Raw genomic sequence first — 23,516 nt, 5'->3', positions numbered from 1 at the left:
CCCCTACATCATCCCTCGACGCTAAGGACTCAGATGATCAAAATCCCGCGGAAAGCCGACGTGCTCGTTGCCTGAAACCTGAAAGGATGAAGCGCGGTGGGCACGCCTCATATCTGAGCTCTCGCGCTGGGTATTCGAGGGGTAGGTTCCTCCCTGGCAGCCGCGTGCCTTCTCTTCTCTGGGACCGTCCTACCCGCTCTCGGCCCCTCGGAAGTGGGAGTTTAGCCTCCCTGTGCCTCTCAACTCCTAGCTTCCCTTCCCAGCTCCAGCAAATGGGGTGAAGGAGTGTCTCTTTCCTTCGTGGCTGGGGGGCAGGGAGGTGAGGCACATGGAGCCAAGTGAGCGGAGCAGGGGCGGGGCTGGAAGAGACAGACTCGCCTGTTTCCGCCACTCCCTCACGCTCCCTCATGAGCAGCTCACAGATTTCCCTTGTCTGTCTGCCCGTCTGTGTGGGTTGGGCCTGAATCTGTTTCCCCCGAGACACCCCAGGGCTCACCGTCGGACGTCTGCAGGACGACGGTCTTACTGTAGGGCCCGACGCCAGAGGAGTTGAAAGCCTTGACCCTGGCATTGTAGGTGCTGTTGAAGTGAAGGCCGTCGATGGTGCACAGGGTCTCCTTGCCGACGTACACCTCCTGGAAGAGACCCAGACGGCTCGTCAGGCGCCTCCGTTATGTGGAAAATTTCTCTTAGCCGCACGGTGACATCAAGAGTGCTAGCATCCCCGAAGAGTTATTAATAAGGAGATTTTGGACACGTGGTGGCCGAGTCTCAGGCCACGTCCAAGTTGGACACAAACTCTTCCTATTGGCTGATGGGCCCTCTCCTGCGAAGGTATGAGGTGCGGTAGCCGGGATGCTGCCCGAGACCGTCCTGCCTCCGCAGAGGAGAGGCCAGACGGACAGGACTCCGGAGCCCGGGAGTGGGGCTGCTGAAAACCCCACTTCCTTCTCGATTGGAGTAAGAGGGGATTATTGGTTTCCAGTGGGAAATTAAGTTAGAAAAAACATGGGCTAAGCATCTAAATAAAACAGAAGGTATTTGAAAGGGAAGGGTCATCACACATGATGGGAAAAAGCAGATGGAGGAAGGGCGTGGCCAGGCGCAGGTGGTTCAAGTTGATTTGGCCATTTCTGGAGTAAGACGGGCGCTCCACCTCCTTCCCCGCTTCTCCCACTGCTGAGGCTGCCACCTTCCTCCTCCTTTTGGGACTCCTGGAGCTGCTTTTTTCCTGGCCTCCCCAGAGGGTGGGACGTTTCTGCATCGGCTCCCAAAGGTCCTTTTCTAGAACACTTACTTTGTTTCCCGTTTACTTCACACTTACTCTGTCCTATTAACTTCCCCCAAATGCATAGCCTTACACCTCACCTATGGCATTACATCAGCTTAGTCTAAAACGTCTGCTTGATTACTTGGGGTGTTTCTCTTCATTTGTTTTTCCAAGTTACTGATAATAGTAGCTGTGTGCCAGGCGCTGTATAAGGCATCTTTTCAAAAAATGTTTATTTATTTATGTTATTATTATTTTGGCTGCAGCAGGGTCTTAGTTGCGGCACGCAGGATCTTCATTGCGGCCTGCGGACTTCTTAGCTGCGGCATGCATGCAGGATCTAAGGATGGAACCCGGGACCCCTGCACTGGGAGCACGGAGTCTTACCCGCTGGACCACCAGGGAAGTCCCTGTATAAGACATCTTAATCCTCATACAACCCTGGGACATTGCTATTATTTTCATTATTTTATTCACAAAGATACTCAGAGAAGGTAGGCAACTTGCCCAAGATCACAGTTGATCCCGTAGAAGCCAGCGTTCAAATCCAGGTCTGTCTGCATTTAGCGTCCACGCTTTTCCCACTATAACACATGGTTTCTCATAAATTCTAGCCCTCGGGTGGAGCTTTTCTTAGTGGTCATGCTTCAAAGGGGAGAAGCCATCTTCAGTTCAGCCCTGTGGACTGCTTCTTTTATTTTTATTTTTTAAAGATTTATTTATTTATTTTATATTTAGTTTTGGCTGCATTGGGTCTCCGTTGCAGCGCGCGGGCTTTCTCTAGTTGTGGCGAGTGGGGGCTACTCTTCGTTGCGGTGCGCGGGCTTCTCATTGCAGTGGCTTCTCTTATTGTGGGGCACGGGCTCTAGGTGTGCGGACTTCAGTTGTTGTGGCACGCGGGCTCAGGAGTGTGGCTCGCGGGCTCTAGACGGCTTAGTTGCTCCACAGCATGTGGGATCTTCCCATTGGCAGGCGGATCCTTAACCACTGCGCCACCAGGGAAGTCCTGGCTGCTTCTTTTAATATCTCAAACAGTCTCCTCTTTCTTCCCGTTTCGAAACCATAAGCTCTCCTCCCGGTTTCTGGTTAGTCAGGGAGCTCTGTCAGTTCCTAGCTCATTTGCACGACTGGAACGGCTGAGGTTCTGGACCCGGTGTATGACCCACTATTCCTGGCCAAAGCAACCTCAGCTTCTCACTAAAGAGCCCATATCCCCAGGGACTCAATTATTCCCAAGGGAGTACTGCAGTGATTTCCCCAACTCTGAAATTCTTGAAATAAGACAAGACAAGACATAGGCATCAATCCAGTTGAGGGAAACAAAGAGAATATTGACCGTTGGCAAGAGACGTTGAATGGGTGCCACTTCCCAGGAGAAGAAGTGTGAGAATTGTTATGACTGCGCTGGTTTGTTAGAACGAGTCTTTATTTAGTCTCTCGGGGACAGAAAGGTGGAGCTCTCAGCAGACCCCGAGTTTGTACGCCCTGGTGTTCCCGTCAACACAACGACTGGACGGGAGCCTGAACTTCACTGTGTGCCGTCTCGCGGTAGAGATGTGTTAGGGCGCTGGCTTGGGGTGGGGAGCCGTCCAGGTTTGCTACCACGGGCCGAGACTAGAAGACGCACTTGTGACTCGCTAAGCGTATTTACTGTCCACACAGATTTCATCATTTGGGACATGAACGTAGACGGTCACCCCAACCCAACAAATATTTCTCAGGTGTCTTCCCACCTTGCCAGGTGAACTAATCACTGAACTGGGCAAGGCAGGTGTGAAGGAACCTCGAGGGGGTGGGGAGAGGCTTCGGGGTGCTGGGTGGGAGGGTGCTGACCAGATACCAGTGCGCTGCTGGGCCGACTGGGAAGTGGGTACCGCGGGGGACACCTTTTCGGAGCTCTACCTTGGCCTCCAACCTGTGTCAGTCTTCACAGAAAAACCATCCAGAACTTTCTGTGGCCGCCGCCTCTGCCTGCCCAGACCCAGCCCTCGGTAGAGAAGCCCCACATCCCATGAGCCCGGGCCCACTTGCTCTGCGTCCTGGGGGCCGATGCCCTCGCTGGTGGCATCAGAGCTAAGGGCAGCCCCCTGGGCTGGTGCAGAGGCTGGGACAGCGCAAGTTCCCCCCAGCAAGCAGCGGGGCCTCACCCGGAACTGGCCCCCGTCTCCGTCGTCCAGCTCCAGGATGTAGCCGTCCACGGTGCTGTGGGTGAAGGGCGGCGTCCTCCAGGCCAGCGTGACGCTGTTGTTCCGGGTGCAGCACTTCTCCAGCTGCAGCAGGGGCACGGGCGGCACTGTGACGGGGACAGGTGGGCTTTAGCGCACAAACCCCTGCAGGGCACAGGGAGGCCGCGTGGACCCGGCCGCACCCCAGGAGGAAAGGTGGCCACCCTGCGTCCCTCCTGGCTGCTCGTGGGCGCAGCTCAGTGTGCTTCTCAACCCTGGACGGGGGTCCTGGGATCTGGGGCAGGGAGAGGCCTGGCAGGTGCCTCCACCCCTCTGGGTCTGGAGCCCTGAGGAAGAGCTGCCCCTTGCCCACCTGCCCACTAAGAACCACTGGTTTTGGCTCGGCCCCATGAGCAGCTGGTGAGGACTTGCAGCCCGGCCTCTGCGGACCCTCTGCACAGGGCGGCAAGCAGCTCACACCTGGGGCCCGGAAGATGCTCTCGGGGGCGGGAAGGGCAAAGTGCAAAGACCCACTGAGACCTTTGCCTGGAAGCGTTTTAAAGGCCCAGGGAACTAGATCCCGGAAGGAGAGGCCATCTTACAGTATCAGGCAGTCAACCCGTGGAATTAGGGATTTGAGTCAAGTGTATCGTAAGTTCGATTAAGGTGAGACTGGGAGGTGCAAACTGAGTACGGGAGAAAGCACAGAGATGCACAAGAGCCTGGGTGTCTCTGGTTTAAAAATGGCCGTGCATTTTGAAGTAAGGATTTTCCTGAGTTCACAGATTCTGTAGGTGTGGCACTCAGCCCTTGGATATATGGGTCTAAAAAAACCAAAGAGCTTCATTCCCCCTCCTGAATGTACCCTTAACGTCTCTGGAGAGGCAGGGGGACGTCACTTGCTAATTTTGTAACCTGGGGAAAGCTATGCAAACTTTGCTTAACCCTTAGCTCGTGTCCCCCGTGGGTCTCTGAACTCACTGCTACGATCCACCACCTTCTCCCGTCTGCTCTCACCTCTGACCTTCTCGCTCTTCTTGGAACACAGAACACTTATACCTGCCTCGGGGCCTTTGCACTCACCACCCCTCGGCCTTCTGGAATGTTCTTCCCTTACATCTCTTTCCTCCTCACCTCAAAATACCTCCCCCCCCACACCCATGTCTACTAATGCCCCCTTCTCAAAAGGCACCTTGTTTGTCCCACCTGCCACTATCAGTTTACATTACACTACCTGTTGTACTGAATTATCGATGTGTTGTCTATTTCTTTCTCTATCAGCTCCGTCTAGTGAGGGAGTCTGTACACTTGCTCACGGCTGGGTGCTGAGCACCTGGGATGGTGCCCGGCACGTGGTAGACACTCAACAGGTGTCTCTGAATGAACAAATGATCCTCTTTCACAAACGGGAAAAGTTTGGCCCAGGCTGGGTGCTACCCACAGAGGTCACCCAGCTTGAGGGTGGCTGAGCTGGGATCTGAACCCAGGTCTGTGACTCAGGCGTCCCTCCCTCCCACTCTGGGTCACACCAGTGTCCCAAGTCTTCTGAGGGCACTAAGCTGCGCTGCAGAGTGGATGCCTCTTCCAGAAGCAGCATCACCTGAACTGGGCCAACCACGGCTCACCCCTACATTTCATCTGAATGAAGTCCAGCTGGTGGATGGCCTGCAGCAGTGGCCCGCTGTCCAAGGTCAGTTCAAACTCTGCAGACACCTTCGGCTCCAGGGCACCTTTGACCCACTGCTCTTGAGACACCTGGACACGCTTGATCAGGGCGTCCGAGATCTTAAAGGAAGCACAGAGTTTAGGGTTTCCACGTGCAAAGGGAAAATAGCGTAGCAGGGGGTAAGGAAGGGACAGGGACTTTGTGGGCGCAGGGGTCTGCGGTGGTTAAGCACGCCCACTCACGCCCTGGCAGAGATCATCTTTTAACAGCTTAGTCATGTTAAACGTAAAGAAGCACTTGCTGTTTCAGGCTAAACCCTTTTGCGAAGCAAATGATACTTTTTAAAAGAATTCTTTTACTTTATTTATTTATTTTGGCCGCACTGCGCGTCATGCGTGGTCATTCCCAACCAGGGATCAAAACCACGCCCCCTGCAGTGGAAGCGCGGAGTTCTAACCAGCAGACCGCTAGGGAAGTCCAGTACTTTTTTTTTTTTTTTTGCGGTACGCGGGCCCCTCACTGCTGTGGCCTCTCTCGTTGCGGAGCACAGGCTCCGGACGCGCAGGCTCAGCGGCCATGGCTCATGGGCCCAGCCGCTCCGCGGCATGTGGGATCTTCCCGGACTGGGGCACGAACCCGCGTCCCCTGCATTGGCAGGCGGACTCCCAACCACTGCGCCACCAGGGAAGCCCAGTACTTTTAAAATATACAAAAACAGTCTTCACTCTCCCTCTTTTGCTAGATCCAGCACTTTGCAAATTGAAACATACTAGTGGTTTGTCCCAGGGTCTGAAAGCAACTCGTTCATCCCCAGGAGCGTGAAGCTCCCTCCCTCCCACTGTGTTTCCTCCACGTTGTGCTGCAGCTTCTGCTCCAGACTCTCACTGCATCAAACCCACAGCTCTGTTCTCCTCTGCTGGCAAGTCCTGCTCATTCAGACATTTGCACGTGTCCCTGTAGAGCCATGACTCCATGCACCCTTGCTGGGGACCAGTGCAGGAGATTCATCATGTTCCCCAGAGACGGAGGACAGAGCTTCTGTCTGAATCACACACATGATCCCAAGAGGTGTTCGTGACCCCGAGTCAGACTGGCTGCTGGAAGGATGCCCAGCAAGGCTGCACTGGCTTTGCAGGCAGTGGTCACGTGCCCAGACCTGCAGGACTCCGCACCCTGAGGGAACGGGTCACGTGGATTCTTCTGATTCACTTCGTCCTGTGCAATCTTTCCAGCTTGATTGGCAAAGACTGTCTTTTCTCATCTGTGGGGAAAATGTTGAACTGGGGTTTCAAGTCGAGGCACGAAAGCACGGCATTTCAGCCCTAGGGATTATGATGTTTGATCTCCTCATTTAAGGATGACACAGAGCCAGGGTCACAGCTAGTGAGACGCAGAGCTAAGAAGAGAACCTAGGTCTTCTGGAATCGCTGAGCACAGGAGATTCTGCTCAACTCCAAGCTGCTGGGAGGGACCTTCCTAGAACCTCGGCTAGTCTGGGGCATGGCAGTGGATTTGGAGGAACGATGCCCAGCCCGCTCACCTGCAGAAACCCGGATGGGTCGTTCTCCTTGATCACCTCCAGGCAGTACTCCATCAGCCCCGTGGACTGGCGCAGCTTCAGCGTGCAGTGATTGATCTGGTCCCAAACCATCTGCCACGAGAAGTATCCCTAGTAACTGTCTCATTGAGGAACAGCAGCCCGGCTGCAGCGGCAAGCGGCATGGGTCCCGGCTGCCTTGCACCCTCTCCTGCTGCTGCTGTGTTCCTGAGCTCCACGTGCCCTCGTTACGTGGGCGGTAAATGGACCCGCTTCCCAACAAGCAGGGTCGCCACACCCCACAGAGCAACCTTCCTGAACTCTGGCTAGAGAAGCAGAGAACGTGCACCCCCTGAAACCCTCCTAGTGACCGGTGCCCCAGTCTCACGCGTTGGGTGGAAACTCAAGGGGCTCAGCTGCTTTGCATGTAAACCATGGCTCATCCCCAACACACACTCCTTCTTTCCTTGAAAGTAACATTTCCTGATTCAGTTGGGAAATGTCTGTAGAATAGGTCGAGCCCAGACAATGAGGTGAGTAGTTTCTGTCAAGGCAGGGTGTTCACGGGGCACCTGCCTGGGCCGGGGACCCGGTGCCGAGTGGGGGGAAGCCTCCCCCTGCCGCGGTGGCCACTGGCTGTGGTGTCCCTGCTGACCACTGCGAGCACCAGACATCAGAAAGCCCGAAGAAGGGGGAGAGCCGGAGCCTTGTCACCCGCCGTGGCCACCTCTGCTCTGCAAGATGAGAACAGGCAGTGTCCCTTCGACAGAAGACAGGGGCCGGGAGAAGATGGGAGAGAGTGGCCTTCTGACTGAAAACAGCAGGATTCAGGCATCTCCCTCCAGCTTTGGAGGGAGAGCAGGGGTGCTGATTGCTTCAGGGAAAGTGACACGAGTGTAAGTAGGTCCCAGGCCAACTTGCTCAGCCCTTCCTCTCCCCATTCATTCATTCATTCGTTCGTTCATTCATTCATTCGTTCGTTCGTTCATTCATTTATTCATTCGCTCGTTCATTCATTCATTCGTTCATTCATTAATTCGTTCATTCGTTCATTCATTCATTCATTCGTTTGTTCATTCGTTCATTCATTCGTTCGTTCATTCACTCATTCATTCGTTTGTTCACTCAACTAACACTGACCCAGAGCCTACACTGCGTGCTCCCCCGAGCTCGGCTCGGAGGCCATGATGGGACCGAGGGCATCGGCCGCCCGGGGACCCACCTTCAGCTTGTTCTCCCTCTCTTTGGTAATCTTGGTAAGCAGCTTGGCTTTCTGCCGGGTTAGAGCATCAACCAGCGCGTCACACTGAGCCACCAGGCAGGCCTCGTGGTCCAGGCCGTTCTCCTGCGGGATGCACAGAGCTTTAGGGAGAAGACACTTGGAAACGTGGCCAGCACGAGAGACACAGGGGCACACCAGCAAGCTCGTCCCGGGGTGAGCTGTCCCGTTACTGAACTGGAAACAGTGCACGTGTGCGTCTCAGCACATCTATAGGATGGAGGGAATATTCAGTCATCCAAACCATGAGGGTTTGTGAGGGTTTTCAATGCCACGGGAAAAGCTCGTGGGAGAGACCGAAGAAGAAGAGCAGCTGCAAGCGTGTGCAGCGTAACCGCACACTGCACGTGCACGTGCGTGTGTAAAGCAGTGGAGCAACGTGTCAAAACGGCGAGGGCATCACCTCAGGGGCTGAGATATTGGTGAACTTTTCTTACTTCTGTCTGTTATTCTCTACTTTTCAAAATTTCTATAACATACTTTTGCTTTCTCTAATCAGAAAACAGTAAAACAAACAAAACCCACTGTTCTTGCTGTAGGATCTGACTCTCTCAGTTTAAAAAAGAAAAAAAAAAAAACTTTCAACATCACTCAGGTCAGCCTGGATTCAGACCCCGTGTCATGGGCTGGTGGTGTTCTCTCCCACCCCTGCCCCAAGTGCCTATTTGAAGTCCTAACCCCCAGGACCTCAGAATGGGGCTGTGTTTGGAGACAGGGCCTTGAAAGAAGTAAGTTAAATGAGGTCATCAGGCTGGGCCCTGATCCAGTCTGACTGGCGTCCTTACAAGAGGAGATCAGGACACAGACACACACAGAGGGAGGACGGTGTGAGGACACAGGGAGAAGATGGCCATCTGTACACCAAGGAGAGAGGCCCTGGGAGGAGCCATCCCTGCTGACACCTTGATCTTGGACTTCCAGCCTCCAGAACTATGAGAAAATAAGTTACTGTTGTTGAAGCCACTCAATTGATGGTTACAGCTGCCCCACCAAACGGATACCTCCGGTGTCCCTGAAACATCAGAACCAGGACAGGAAATGCCTGGCAGCGGAATTCTGTGCTTTCACTTATTAGGAAGAATGGTTTTTATTGGCTGCTTAGGAATTCAGTGCCCTCAGTCCTTTTTCCCATCCAGACACCGGAATGCTCTACGGTTCGTGATCTGTGGGAAAGTTCCCCCACGCGTGCATTTATTTATACGCTGTCTCCCCGACAGACAGAGCTCCTGGGGACAGAGGCTGCGCCTTACTGATCTGCGTCGGGCTTGCGTGTGACACAGCATGGGTGCTCAGTAAATACATCTGTTTAGTAAATGATGCTTTTATATTTTGATGCGTTGGTACAAAAGCACCGTATACAGATACCGCCTAGGGCTACGTGGCCACGCAGAGTGCTGCATTATTTCTGCCCAGTTCTCTTTCTAGGATTCTCTCTGAGTTCATGCAAAATCCCTTTCCTATCAGATGTCACAGGGGTGTCAGTGGACTGAGTGGGTGATGTCCGCAACATCTGAGGCGTGCAGTGGGACAATTAGGCCTTCTCATGTTCAGCACTGAAAAGCGCCTGCCACGGGGCCTTTCCTCTCCTCTGCTAAACTTCACGTACCTCCTGCAGGGACTCCCCTCCCAGCCGGAGCTATGCTCACCTGGATCTGCTGCAGAATGTTCTTCAGCTGAACTAGAAACTCCTTGGCTTCTTTTGCCTTATCGGAAACTCCATTTAAGGCCTGAGACAGTTGGGCCTAAAAGATATCACAGGTTGAAAAGGAAAATTAGGTGTTAAAGGCACTTGGTCTGCACTTCATCATGAAGGCTTGTGTTTATAAGAGGGTAGAACCCAGGAACCGTCCTCACTTACGAAGGGACCGCTATTGACTCCCGGACTCTATCGCATGTGTTTATTTATCCAGCGATCGTTGATAAAGTGTTGGTTGACCAACACTCTTCTGTCTGGACCCCAAAAGCTGGGTAGAAGAAAGGAGCATTCAGCTAATTGGTTCAGGCTGACAGGACCCAGGACAAGAAGGCAAGTAGAGCCTTGACTGGGTCTGGCCCCCTCCCCACTGTAGCAGTTGTGCCCCCCCCCCATCAGTAGGAACTCAGACGCCTATGTGAGGGAACCCCAGGTCCCAGGCCACGCTCTGCCCACCCCACCCCTGCACAGGCGCCTTTTGGCCTGAGCGGGATGGGCGGGGAAAGGAACTGGAAGTGAGCCTGAGCCATATGGACTGGGGGTCCCAAAACATCACGTGGAAGGGGATGATGGTGGCCTCCTCCTTAGCGCTAGGGACTCCTTACCCTGCCCAGTTGTTAGCCTCAGGCTTCTTTTGAATGAAACACATACACACACCATCGAATTTGTCTTCAAAATCTTGCTATTGAATAGACTGGTGCCCTTGATTTTTAACACGACTCATGTTTCAGAGTAAAAAGCTGAGGGCAGAGCAAAAATGGGGCCAGAAAGGCTGGGTCATACCTGCTCTCCACGTTCTTTTCTTTTTTTAAAAAATTAGAGTATAATAGCTTTACAATGTTGTTTCTGCTGTACAATGAAGTGAATCGGCTGTATGTATACATATATCCCCTCCCTCAGGGACTTCCCTCCCTCCCACCCCGCATCCCACCCGTCTGGGTCATCACAGAGCACAGAGCTGAGCTCCCTGAGCTATACAGCAGGTTCCCACTAGCTATCTGTTTTACACATGGTAGTGTATTTATGTCAAACCTAATCTCCCAATTCGTCCCACCCTCCCCTTCCCCCGGCTGTGTCCACATGTCCGTTCACTATGTCTGCATTTCTATTCCTGCCCTGCAAATAGGTTCATCTGTACCATTTTTCCAGATTCCACATATATGCGTTAATATACAATATTTGTTTTTCTCTTTCTGACTTACCTCACGCTGTATGACAGACTCTAGGTCCATCGACATCTCTACAAATGACCCCATTTTGTTCCTTTTCATGGCTGAGTAATATTCCATTAGGTCTCTGCTCAGATATGATCTGTCAGCGGGGCCTCTTCCTTTGCCCTGCTTTATTCTTCATAATGTTCATCACCACCCAACACAGGTTTGCTTCCTGTCTGTCTCTCCTCCCGAAAATGTAGGCTCCCCAGAACAGGGACCTTGCCTGGTTGCTCACATACAGAAAGAGCACCGTGCCCATGGCAGCATGAAACAAATATTGGTTGAATGACTGAATCAATGAATGTGATTCTTTGGACCATATCCATGGTTTTCCAAGTGTGGTTCTCAGACTGACAGCATCAGCATCATCCAGGAATTTGTTAGAAACGCAAATTCTCCAGCCTCACCCCTGTCTTACTGATCAGAAACTGGGGGTGAAACCCAGGAATCTGTCTTTTAACAAGTTCTCCAGGGGTTTCTGATGCAGTTTGCGATCCGCTGGATGGTACAAACATAGCCACGGAGTGGATGAGGAGACACAGGGAGAAGGAAGGGGCCTCAGACCAGGGTCACCAACGTTCAAGGTGAGGTCAAGGTGAGGTCTGGGCTCTGTCCTGCTGGGAGACAGCTGGGAGCCTCAGGTGTGGCTCAGCAGAAAGGCGGCTTCCGGAGAAGCTCTTCCTTCTTCCACTGGCTTCCCCATGCCCCCCACCTCAGCTGGTGTAGGCCCCTCCCTCCACGGGCACCCGGCGTGGACCACTTTCTACTGCAATTATCCACGCAGGAAGAATATCCAGTCGACCTTACAGGAACAGCAGCGTGTTCTGTGTCTGCTCTAATCCAGCTGCCACCAGCATGGGTGGCTCTGAGCACTTGAAGGTGGCTAATGTAACTGAGGGACTGGATTTAAATTTTATTTAAAGTTTTCAGCCACCACGTTTGGCCAGTGGCTGCTGTTCTGGGCAGCACAGATCTTCTTTTAATTTTAATTTTTTTTTTTTTTTGCGGTACGCGGGCCTCTCACTGCTGTGGCCTCTCCTGTTGCGGAGCACAGGCTCCGGACGCGCAGGCTCAGCGGCCACGGCTCACGGGCCCAGCCGCTCCGCGGCATGTGGGATCTTCTTGGACCGGGGCACGAACCCGCGTCCCCTGCATCGGCAGGCAGACGCTCAACTACTGTGCCACCAGGGAAGCCCTAATTTTTATTTTTAATATTATTTGGCTGCGTTCGGTCTTAGTTGCAGCGCGTGGGCTCAGTTGCCCCGTGGCGTGTGGGATCTTAGTTCCCTGACCAGGGATTGAACCCCCGTCCCCTGCACTGGGAGGCAGATTCTCAACCACTGGACCACCAGGGAAGTCCCTGGGTAGCACAGATCTTTGCACCCGTCCTTAGAGGGGTCTAGGTCCTCGGGCAGCTCAGCCTGTCCCTGATAACCGTGCCCAGCAGGAGCCGGAGAGGCCGGCATCCCTCAGGCCCATCATCAGTGCCCAGAAAAGAGGGGCACCTCCCTCCCCACCACAGTCACCCAGAGCAGAGGGCCCACTGAGGCTGCACCCCTTCCCTCCCCACGGAGGGACCGATTCCCAGGAACCTATACAATCCTTCACGGCGGGGACTTTGTTTTTTGTCTTTGTCTTTCTAGCCAGGCACTGGCACAAAGCAGGGGCTCAAAAACTGCTCACTGGCTGAATACAAAGCAAAGCAATTGCTCCACTAGAAGCGGATGCTAAGCTAAGACAGGTCCCTGCAGATCCATCGCCACGGCGACCACCTTTTCCGGCGAGAGGCTGCATTAGTGAGAGTCCCCTTCCCTTCACCCGGGGAACTGGAGCCAGCGGGGCTCTGTCCCCGCCAGCCCTGGCCTCCCCGCGGCCCGTCCCACCCCAGGGCCTGTGGACCTGCTTCCTGCTTGGCAAGTAGACCCGGGACCTTGGCAAGGAGCCCAGAACAGAGTGATCTTTGAAGGCCTCCGGGGACCTTAGGCAAACGCCCAGCTGAAAGGGGAATGATCTCACAGCTCAGTAGACACGGCTCCAGGCCCACCAGACATGCCCTCTGCTTTCTCTTGACGCCGTCTGGCCCCGGCCCAGCAGGGTGCTCGCCTGCACAGAGACCTGTGCCCGGTCTCCTGGTCTCCGGGAAGAGCCCGGACACCCATGTGAGGTCCGGTCGCCGTCGAGGGATGTCCCGACAAGCACACACTTGACCCTTTCTTGACCCCAGTTCCTTCCTGTGTGATGTGGCCACGAGACACCTCTCCTTGCCCAGGTGACAGCACTGTGGAAACTGGACCTGGTTATTCTAGTGGCAAAGGAGTCAGGGTTTGGGCGGCGAAGGTGGAAACCATTTCTCAAGGGACAAGTGGTTCACTTATTGGCAACGTGTTATGGGTTCACAGCATACCGTATTTGGCTTCAGTGTTTTGAAACATGCTCTTCCTCTTTTCCACAGGGCTACCTTGGGGCCAGCAGGGGACACTGAAAATTGTGTCTTTCTGGTCCGAGAGAAGAGCCTGCCGTCTGAGAAATGAGAATGGATTGCTCTGTCTCTGTGGATGCTGGTTATACTATCTCTTGGAAAGAAAGGAAGTATCCAGACCGAAGATAAATTTTTTAAAATGACTGAATGGATTTTAACTTGAATCAAACATTGTATTTTATGCCTTTTTATTCCTCTAAGGTTAGAACTACATTGCTGCGGAGTCTCTAAGTTTAGACAGACAGCTTAAAAATGTATTTCCAAGTGGGCCAAACCACCTGCTTCCTGGCCTAGCATCACATCTTTGCCTGCATCCCGAAAGAGTAGCTTCTAGGTACATGGGGTAGCTTTCTCCCTTCTCCCTCCCATTCTGGATGGTGTTAGAGGGCCTCATACTGCATTAAGCAAGAGAACTCTGGGCCAGTACAGTCAAATCTTGGCGCTGTCATTCATTAGCTGTGCATCTTGGGAAGATGCTTCATCTCTTTGTTCTATAGGGTCCTCCCCTGTAAGGTGGGAATAACCACCCCTACCTCACACGAGTTCTTACTATTATGCTTAGAAATATAGCCCAAGCTTTCCCGAAATCCTCTCAATTGTTCAACCCATCATATATGGGTTGTTACGGACTGAATGTGTCCTCCCCAAATCCATATGTTGAAGCCTTAACCTGCAGTGTGATGGTATTAGGAGATGGGACCTTTGGGAGGCAATTAGGTCACATAGGTGGAGGCCCCATGATGGGATCAGTGCCCTTAAAGAAAAGACATGGGAGAGCGCTTTCCCCCTCTCCTCCCACTGCACTGAGGAAAGGCCACGTGAGGACACAGTGAGAAGGTGGCTGTCCGCAAAGGCCCGAAGACAGCCTCAGCAGGAACTAAGTTGGCCGGCAGCCGGATCTTGGATGTCCAGCTTTCAGAACCGTGAGAAATAAACCTCTGTTGTTTTGTGGGATTTGCTTATAGCAGCCCAAACAGACCGAGACATGAATTATCTAAATTACCCAACTAGGACCTTTCAGAGATAATTCTCATGTTTGAAACAGACTCTGTGGAGAAGCCCCTAAATTGTCTCCTTTTATTTATTTTAGAAAATTAATTAATTAATCTGTGGCTGCGTTGGGTCTTCATTGCTGCGCACGGGCTTTCTCTAGTTGTGGCGAGCGGGGTCTGCTCTTCGTTGCAGTGAGTGGGCTTCTCACTGCGGTGGCTTCTCTTGTTGTGGAGCACGGGCTCTAGGCACGCGGGCTTCAGTAGTTGCAGCACGTGGGTTCAGTAGTTGTGGCTTGCGGGCTCTAGAGCGCAGGCTCAGTAGTTGTGGCGCACGGGCTTAGTTGCTCCGCGGCATGTGGGATCTTCCCAGACCAGGGCTCGAACCCGTGTCCCCTGCGTTGGCAGGCGGATTCTTAACCCCTGCGCCACCAGGCAAGTCCCAAGTTGCCTCCTTTTAAACTTGGTCTTTGTTCTCTGACGTCAGGATTACCCAGCAGAAGTGCAGACATGAGGCACCAAGCATCTAGAGATGGCCACCAGATGCCACCTCCTCTTGACGCTTTGCTTCCCTGCCCAAATGGAACGTGCCCTTGGCACTCCTTCCAGGGCGTGTCTCACTCTCCTTGAGATGGGCAGCCCAGGGGAAATGTGTCTGCTCCCCTGTCCCGTCGGCCACCCTGCAAGCTTGTCCTGTGCACCTCTGCACAGGCAGCACGGGCCTCACACCTAGAATGTGCTCCGCAGAGATCCAGTCAGTGGATGGATTCTGTTCTAGATTTTGTCTGACTAGCTGCCCCGAGCTAGTCACGTCTCAATCCTCTTACACGCTGGGCTTAATTAAAACGGCCATGTGGCCACTCTGGACCCGCCATTTCTAGGGTATGAAGCCCCATCTGGTCCTGGGCACTGGCAGTCCAACCCTGCCCTGCGGATCAAAGCTCTTTTCACGACTTCTGGGTATTAACTGTTTCTAGTTAACCGCTGGCACGGATCCTGCCCCAGTTTAGTCCTACCTGACGGAACCTCCGACGCCCTCCCTCTCCCTGCCTCTTCTGGAAGACCAGAGGGCTCCACCTAGGCCTGCTTCCCCTTTCCTGATCCACCTGCTACCCCAAACGGCTGCAAAAGCCCCGCTGACGCGCTGGAAAAGCCCTTCGCCAAGAGGCCAGCGACCAAGATAAATACGACTGCCCTGGTGGTCAGCCTAAACCGAGGTGCAGCGACACGGCAGGGGCCTCGGGTGCCCTTACTACTGAAGCAGATGCAGTGACAAAGCTGGAGACTGCGTGCGAGGGTACTATCCCACCCACAGGGACCACACCTGGGAACAGGAGAAGGTGGGTGAGACAGGCACATGGAGGCTCTGGAGGGGGTGAGGACACGACCCATACGGGGTGCGTGAGACCCCAGCCCTACAGGATCCCCCTTCCCAGCCTGCCCCCATCCAAGGGTCCAGGTTGTAAAGGATGTGTCACACAGGTGTGAAGGACTGATGCTAGGGGTCCAGCGGAGCAGGGTGGGCCTCGGGTAGACGTCTACCTAGAGAGCGATCAGATGAATATTTGCCGGGTGGCAGGCCCCTTCCATGGTAGACTGAGGGTCCCCCAGAAGCAGAAAGGGTTTTTGGCAGGAGAACTAGGCTCCAGGGGTGATGCAGGCAGCCCCTCTCTTCAGTGGATGTGACCCAGATTCGGGGGGAGTCCCCGTAGGCAAAACAGCTCAGAGGATCCGCTCCTGTCCCCACTGGCTCACTGTGTTTCCGGCCACTGAGCCAGTAACGAGAGGTGGCTTTGAATGGGGGTCTCCAGATGCTAATCTAGGGCTCTGTTCTGTGCACTGAAGCCACCTCCAACCCCCAGAACCTCTATATGGAGACATGCTGTCTACGAAGCCTCCATGGTCCCTGACAGTCCCCACCCAGGACTGATACTCCGAGGGGCTCTACCCTCCCTTGACTCCGCAGACTTATTCAGCCCCTCGTGTTGTGGGTTCTCACGGTATATTGGCTTCTTGTTGCTGCTATCAAGAATTACGATAAACTCAGGGACCTAAGCAACACTGGTTTATTCTTTTATAGTCCTGGAGGCCAGAAGTCCGAAGTGAGTCTTACAGGCCGAAGTCAAGCTGTCAGCTTCCTTCTGGAGGCTCTAGGGAGGGACCCCTTTTCTTTCTTTCTTTCTTTTTTTTAAAAACATGCCCTTGGCTTTATTTATTCATTTATTTTTAAAATATTTATTTATTTTGGCTCCACCGGGTCTCAGCTGCGGCACGTGGGGTCTTCGTTGCCGCAGGTGGGCTTCCTCGTTGTGGCTTGCATGCGGGATCCTAGGTCCCCGACCAGGGATTGAACCCAGGCACCCCTGCATTGGAAGTGTGGAGTCTTACACACTGGACCACCAGGGAAACCCCGAGAGACCTTTTTTCTTGTCCTTTCCGTCTTCTAGAGGTTACCCACATCCCTTGGCTGGTGGCCCCTTCCTTGCATCACTCAGCCTCTCACTTCTGTCCTCCTATCTCCTCTGACTATGGCCTTCCTGTCTCCCTCTTACAAGGGCCCCTGTGATGACCTCAAACCAGCTGAGCAATTAAGCATAAGCTCCTCCTCTCAAGATCCTTAATCTAATTACACCTGCAAAGTCCATTTTGCCATGTAAGGTGCCATGGTCACAAATTCTGGAGGTTGGGACGTGCACATCCTTGGGGGCCTTTACTCAGCCTGCCATACCTGGCAACTGAATTGATCTCTTCTGGTCTCCTTTCACATGTGACGGATGAACTGTTCAACGTCTGCTACTTCAGAGGCCTGTGCGCTGGATGGAGGCGTATTGGGCGTATGCAGTGCCGTACTCCCAGCTTGGGCCAGGTGCCAAGCACACGGAGGGACCAGAAGCCACGCCCCTCTGAAGGTCTGATCCCACCTGGGTCCTCAGCCCCTTACTGAGGATGCAGGACAGGTATCAGGATAGGACCCACCCAGAGAACTAACATCTACCCCACGAAGACCCTCCCCTAAGGCCAGAAGAGGGTGCTTCTCGTGCCACAGGGTAAAATGCAGGCTGCCTGGACCCGGCTGCCCCCTGGCGTTGTGGCCTCCCCTCTCTGGCCCCGGTACAGCTCTCGGATGCTCATGACCCGGGTCAGTAGCTACGGTGATGACGGCAGACAGCGTTCACTGAATGCCGACACCAAATAACGTGTCTAACTTTGTTGGTTTCTCACAACCTCCCAGGGGGGTGCTAGCATTTTCCTCATTTTACAGAAGAGGGGACCGAGGCTCAAGGTCACACAGCTAGAAGCTGGTGGATGGAGCTGAGGCTCCGACCAAGGTTTCTCCGAGCCCAAAGCCGTTGCTCCTAGCACTGGGCTGCCTTTCAGATACTCAAGCAAGACAGAGGAAGGAGAAACCCTGATTTCCAGCCAAACCGTCCGTAGGCGGGCTGATGGGGAGGGACAGTCCGTCCTCTCCTGGCGGCATCTTGACTCACATTCTTCCTGTTCAGGTGGGGCTGCCTGTCCGTCGAGTGACTTTCTCCATCTCCCCTCCATTAACGTTTCAAACGTGCAGCTGCCTAGGGAACCACAGCAACTTCCGAAGTGTCAAAGCACGGCCCCCTTCAGCCTGGGTGACGCGGCGGCACAGCAGCGAGGCGTAGCGCCCCGCCCCTGCCCGCAAGCAGGAGGCGCTGTCAGGACTCCCACTCCAGCCCTGCGCAGAGGCAGCCAGCTGGGGACCGCAGGACCCGGCGGGCGCGTCCTGATGCAGTCGAGGGGTGGGAGGGGTGGAAGGGGTTTATGTGGACAGTCACAGGACACAGCGCTCGAAAAGACGTTTCTCTTTATGAGTCTGACGCCAGTTTCAACGTGTGGGTTCTTTCCCCACACCAAGCAATTCTCCGGTGCCAGCCGGCTGTCCTACAATTCAGCTCAGCTCGGACACTTTCTATCTGCAAAGAGTGTCAGATCCCGCAGGTTACGGGCTCAGCCCGCAGGTCTGTCTCCCCTTCAGCCAATCGCAACTCCAGGTTATCACCTGTGCTTCCCGCCGAGTGCCCAGAGATAGGATGTTCCCACACCTCCTCCTTGGGTTTGATTACTTTCCCAGAACTCAGAAACACTTTACTTACTAGATCACCAGTTTATTATAAAAGGATGTAACTAGGAACGACCAGACGGAGGAGATGCAGGGGGCAAGGTCTGGGGAAGGGCACAGAGCTTCAATGCCCTCGCCCCACATCTCCGCGTGTTCCCAGCCCGGAAGCTCTCAGGACCCCATCCTTTCGGGGTTTTATGGAGGCTTCATTACACAGGCGTGATTGAGTAAGTCGTTGGTCATCGGTGATTGATTGAAGTGCCAGCCCATCTCTCCTCCCCAGAGGCTGGGAGGAGGGCCGAGTGGGGGATTGACAGCTACAGCCCCTACTCACACGGTCGTTCCCCTGGCAACCAGTCCATCCTTCGGTTACCTGAGGCTTTCCAACAATCACCTCATCATGAAAGATACTTTATCACTCTCATCACTTAGGAAATTCCTAGAGGTTTAGGAGCTCTGTGCCAGGAACCGAGATGAAGACCAAATACATATTTTATTATAAATCACAGTATGACACTATTACACCGGGAGGCTGTGTAATGCGAGAATGGAGAGGTCGGGGGAACACGTAAGCAGCTGCACTCTGGGGGAGAATAAAAGGAGGATTTGCTTTTATCTGCGGAGGGTACGGCCAGAGATTCACTCCGCTGTCCCTAAAGCTAGGTTCCCTGGCCCTCAGCCTAACTGCCTTCCCAGGGCTCTGGGGCGAGCGATTAGGAGCCACTGGACATAGAGCCTCTGCGCTAGGAGAGCTAGCCGCCCTGCTCCCGCGCTTCTGGGGCACACGGTCAAGGACAGCCGAATTTTCACCGAGTGTCTGGCGCGCTCACTCAGCACAGAGGAAGAGGCTGTGAAATGGGGCCAGGGCGCGTTTCCTCCCCCTTTTCCTCCTCCACTCACTAACGGGTGCTGGCTTTTCAAATTCGTGGCTGACGATAATCCGTAAAATGAGTTAAAAATGTCCTAATCCTTTGACAGAACAGCAGTAATAAAGAGTGATGTGGAGAGCTCGTTTAAGAAAATCAAAAGTCAGGGGCTCCTGGACAAGCAGAGAAACTACCTTCGAAGCACCCTCCTGAGAGCCTTGAGCACTTGTGGCCACTGACTTTCCGCCCAGGCAGGTGGCCCTGCACCCTCCCATGGTAAGGCCCCCTCCCCGCCTCCTCTCAAAGGCTGCCTCCTGCCAAGGGGTCCCAAGGACCCAGCCCCCGGGACACCAACAGCTAACACAGTGGTGACCTCCTGGCCTTGTCACTTGCCCGGGGAGCTTCGGAACTTTCCTCTCTTACGTTTATCTTGTTTAAGACTCATGTGCCCGTTAAGATGAGCAGCCCAACTGGCCTTGCGGATTCAGCAGACATGGGCCTCGTGGGCGTGTGTAGGTACAGGCCTCTGGCAGCAGGAGAGAAGCAAAACGGCCAGAGCGCCACCTCTCCATCACGCAGCCCTTCCCAACTCAAGGCTGCACCCTGGGCAGCCTCAAGGGGAGGTGTTATGGGTTGAATTATGGCCGCCTAAAAAGATGTGTCCGCGTCCCAACTCTTAGGACCTCAGAATGTGACCTTATTTGGAGACGGTGTCTTTACAGAGGTACGCAAGTTAAAATTTGGTCATTAGGGTGGGTCCTAATCCAATGTGGCTGGTGTCCTTATAAAAAGGGGAAATGTGGACACAGAGACAGATGTACACAGAGGGAAAACGCCACGTGGAGATCGGAGTTATGCTACCACAAAGCAAGGAACTGCCAGAGGCTGGGAGAGAGGCCTGGAATAGATCCTTCCCTAGAGACTTCAGGGCCGTGTGACACCTTGATCTCAGACTTGGCCTCCAGAACTGTCCCTCATAAAATGGGTAGTAGTATTTGCATGTAACCCACACACAGCCTTTCACATACTTTAAACCATCTCTACATTACTTAAAACACCTAAAACCATGTAAATGTTAAGAAAAGAGTTGCCAACGTGTGGCTAACTCAAATTTTGCTTTTTGGAACTTTCTGCAATTTTTTTCCTCAACTAATTTTGATCCACAGATGGTTGAATCCTCGGATACAGCGGGGCGACTGTACCTTGATACACTCCTATCACACACTAATACAAAAGGGTTTAAAGTGGGAGGTTCACAGCTGTCCTGCTTAAATCATAAACCAGGGCAGACCCCGATCTGTTCTGTCCTGCCTGGAAATGCACTCCTCCTTCAGTAAGAAATGGCGTCTTTGCTGGACTCTCTCTCCGCCTGGCCCTTGGGGCTCAAGGTCTCCTCTCCTGTGGCTCTTGCTGAACAAGGGGGGAACCCTGCAGCCTGGCCGTCAAGACCTTCACCCTGGCCGTCAAGACCTTCACCCAGTCACCGGCTGATGCGTCAACAGGCACCCGTTGGCCACCTACAGCTGAGGAGGCCCGGTGGTATGCTGGTGGGGGGTCAGCACCTCCGCCCTCCCTGGGGCTTTTGAACCCAGACACCGGCTTCCGGCAGATCCGCTCCCCTCGCTTCCCCCCCTGCGCTGTGAGCCTTGTCCCAGCCATCACTTGCCCTCACAACGCCCACCTGGAGCCCTGGATCAGCCTGCCCAAGGCCAGGTGCACTTCCCCTTTTCCATGAAGTCTTCCCGGACTCCATGAGTCTGTGGGGTCCTCCTCTCCTCTGCTCCCCCTTGGCCTCCTGCTTACCCCCAATTTTAGTCCTTGTCACTGTCTGTCTGGTATCTAGTTACTTGTCCCCTGGCCCTCAGTGGAGCGAGGCTCCTCCAGTGAGACGTGAATTCATCCGTGTGCCCAGCGCGGGGCCTGCACACAACAGGCGCTCGCTCGCGTGGCTTGTGGATTGACTGAGTTTAGTGCCGTGTGCGCTGCGGCAGCAGAGAAGCAGGGGTGAGTCTTGGCTCCCTCGGGCGGGGCCCCGGTGTGCAGCGGGAGGTGTCTAGGTTGACTTCTGGGGGCTCCGACGGCTGGCGCCTGTGGCGACCCCGCCTCACCGCCTGGCCCGTCCTGCCCATCCTGCTGGGCCCGGGGCCTCTTCCCGGGGCTTCTCCCTGGGGGGCCCGCCCTGGTGGGATCTCCTGAGCACCACTCCTTCCCCACTTGACTTGAGTAAAAACAGAGCTGGATACCTTCTGACTTTCCTCCCTCGGTCCCTCCAAAGTGGCGGGTGGGATGCAGGGTGGCCCAGGGGATGGAGGGCTCTTTCCTCGCAGAGGTTTGAGATCACAGAGTTGTGAACCCTGACAACGGGGGAAAAAGGCCAGGAGTGGATGAGGTGTGACTACAAGGTGGCTGGTTTGACATCCCCCGTTCCCACCGGCGAGCCAGCCACCCAGGCTTTGGCGGACGGGAGGTGGTGACGGGTGCAAAGCTCCCCAGAAGCTCAGCTCAGCCTCGCGCTAACCAGGCGGGAGAGTGGACTAAGCTCCCGGACCTGCCAGCCACGTGCCCAGAAGCCTCGCCATGTGTGGGCCGGACTATGGAGTCAAGGGCTGAACCCCAAGCCTGGTTCTATGTGACCAAGTTTCTCTGTGAGCCTTTGTGTCCTCATTGGAAATGGGGGCAATGATGTGCACCCCAAGGGCTATTCCAAGGTTTAAGAGAGAGCCTGCGTGGAGAGCCCCGGGCTCAGGGGCCGGCACTCTAGGGACGGGGGTTCTGAGCATAACGAGATCCCAGACAGGGCTTCTCCAGACCATCGCAGGCACCGCTACTTCCCTGCTGTTGACCGTCCATTAACCTTCCTAACGGTACTTTTGTTTTGCCTTGAGAAATTGCCTCTTTCCCTCCAGGTACCATCTGGTAGGACTGGGATCATGGCCCCAGTCCCACTGTCGTCACCCAACAAGGGGCAGGCACATGCCCTGCTCTAGCTGGGAGTATGTCAGCTCCTTGGAACTCAAAACTGAGAAAGGGGCAAAGGAACGCAGAAATACAGGCACTTGTTCTATAGGTCCCTGACCAGACTCCCGGGAGTAGACCATTCTTGTAGCTCCTGCTTCTTAGGGCTCGAGAAGGCCTTTGGAACCTGAATGCCAGCTTTGGATCCCAACTCACATCCTCTGTGCCCTTGGGCGAATTGCTTAATCTCTTCCTGCAGGAGGTACCTTGTGGTGTTATCGTGGGATTGAGTTGCTACCTGTGAGGTGCTGAGAACAGAGGCTAGCAAACATGCAGGGCTGTGTGTGATCCCTGCTGTAATTTTGAACATGGCTCTCAAAGCTCCCTCGGATTCTGTAAATGCTTAGAAACAAGCATGTTATTTTTCCAGTAAATTCTCTTCAATTCAAGTGAACCACGGTTGGTTTCTTTCGCTCTAACTGGCTAGGAGGCTAAACAAACACAAAGATATCTGTGTTGTAATTAGTGATTCATGCTGCAGCTGCGTAAGCTCAGTCCCTCTGGAGACGGTTGATGGCGAGAGGCCTCTCCTCCGCCCTGACCACAGCTCGGCTTCAGACTCCGATTCCCCAAAATGCTGACAGCTCAGGAGTTCTCGGTGAGCTCCTGCCCCAGGTGTGCAGGGGGAGCAGTTCAGCTTGTCAACAGGGACCTTTAAGCTGCCAGTACTGATCTTTCAGAGCCACCAACCAAACTTCTCTGGTTAGGACTTAACGCTGAGGTCAAAAATGAGGCAGGCCTGAAGGGAACTGGCTACCTCACTGCATGTACCCATGCGCACACGGTTGCATCCTATTCTGATAAGAGGGTCAGTTAGTGCCAAATGACCCTCAAGAGGGACTTCCCTGGTGGCACAGTGGTTAAGAATCCGCCTGCCAATGCAGGGGACATGGGTTCGAGCCCTGGTCCGGGAAGATCCCACATGCCGCAGAGCAACTAAGCCCGTGTGCCACAACTAATGAGCCCGTGAGCCACAACTACTGAGCCTGTGCTCCTAGAGCCCGTCAATGAGAAGCCCGCACGCAGCAGTGAAGACCCCACACAGCCAAAAATAAATAAATAAATAAATAAATACATTTACAAATGACCCTCAAGAGCTCACACATGCAGGAACCAGACCCAGAATAATTGGAAATTCCATGTCCCCCCCAGAGCGTGGGCTTGTCAGTTCCTGTAGGAGTGAACAGGCAAGGGCAGCAGCCTGTACCACCTTCAAGACACAAGCCACCTGGGCACGACCTGCCAGTCTG

General features: G+C 54.1%; 1 protein-coding gene across 1 annotated transcript in view; it reads right to left on the bottom strand.

Annotated features, from left to right (window-relative positions):
* TRIM67 (tripartite motif containing 67) overlaps positions 1-23,516 on the bottom strand; it is a 48,002-nt gene that overhangs the window by 4,723 nt on the left and 19,763 nt on the right. Inside the window, exons 2-7 of the mRNA XM_027094058.1 lie at positions 9,564-9,659; positions 7,861-7,983; positions 6,642-6,752; positions 5,036-5,220; positions 3,418-3,583; positions 497-635 (exon numbers count right to left, since the gene is read on the bottom strand). Coding sequence (XP_026949859.1) covers positions 497-635; positions 3,418-3,583; positions 5,036-5,220; positions 6,642-6,752; positions 7,861-7,983; positions 9,564-9,659 — 820 coding nt within the window. The remainder of the gene's footprint in view (positions 1-496; positions 636-3,417; positions 3,584-5,035; positions 5,221-6,641; positions 6,753-7,860; positions 7,984-9,563; positions 9,660-23,516) is intronic.

This window comes from Aethalodelphis obliquidens, unplaced genomic scaffold (assembly GCF_003676395.1).
Source record: "Aethalodelphis obliquidens isolate GAN/ISIS:26980383/991018 unplaced genomic scaffold, ASM367639v1 scaffold87, whole genome shotgun sequence".
Classification (NCBI taxonomy): domain Eukaryota; kingdom Metazoa; phylum Chordata; class Mammalia; order Artiodactyla; family Delphinidae; genus Aethalodelphis; species Aethalodelphis obliquidens.
Note: the sequence above shows the minus strand (reverse complement) of the source record. Positions and strands in the feature narration are given on the sequence as shown.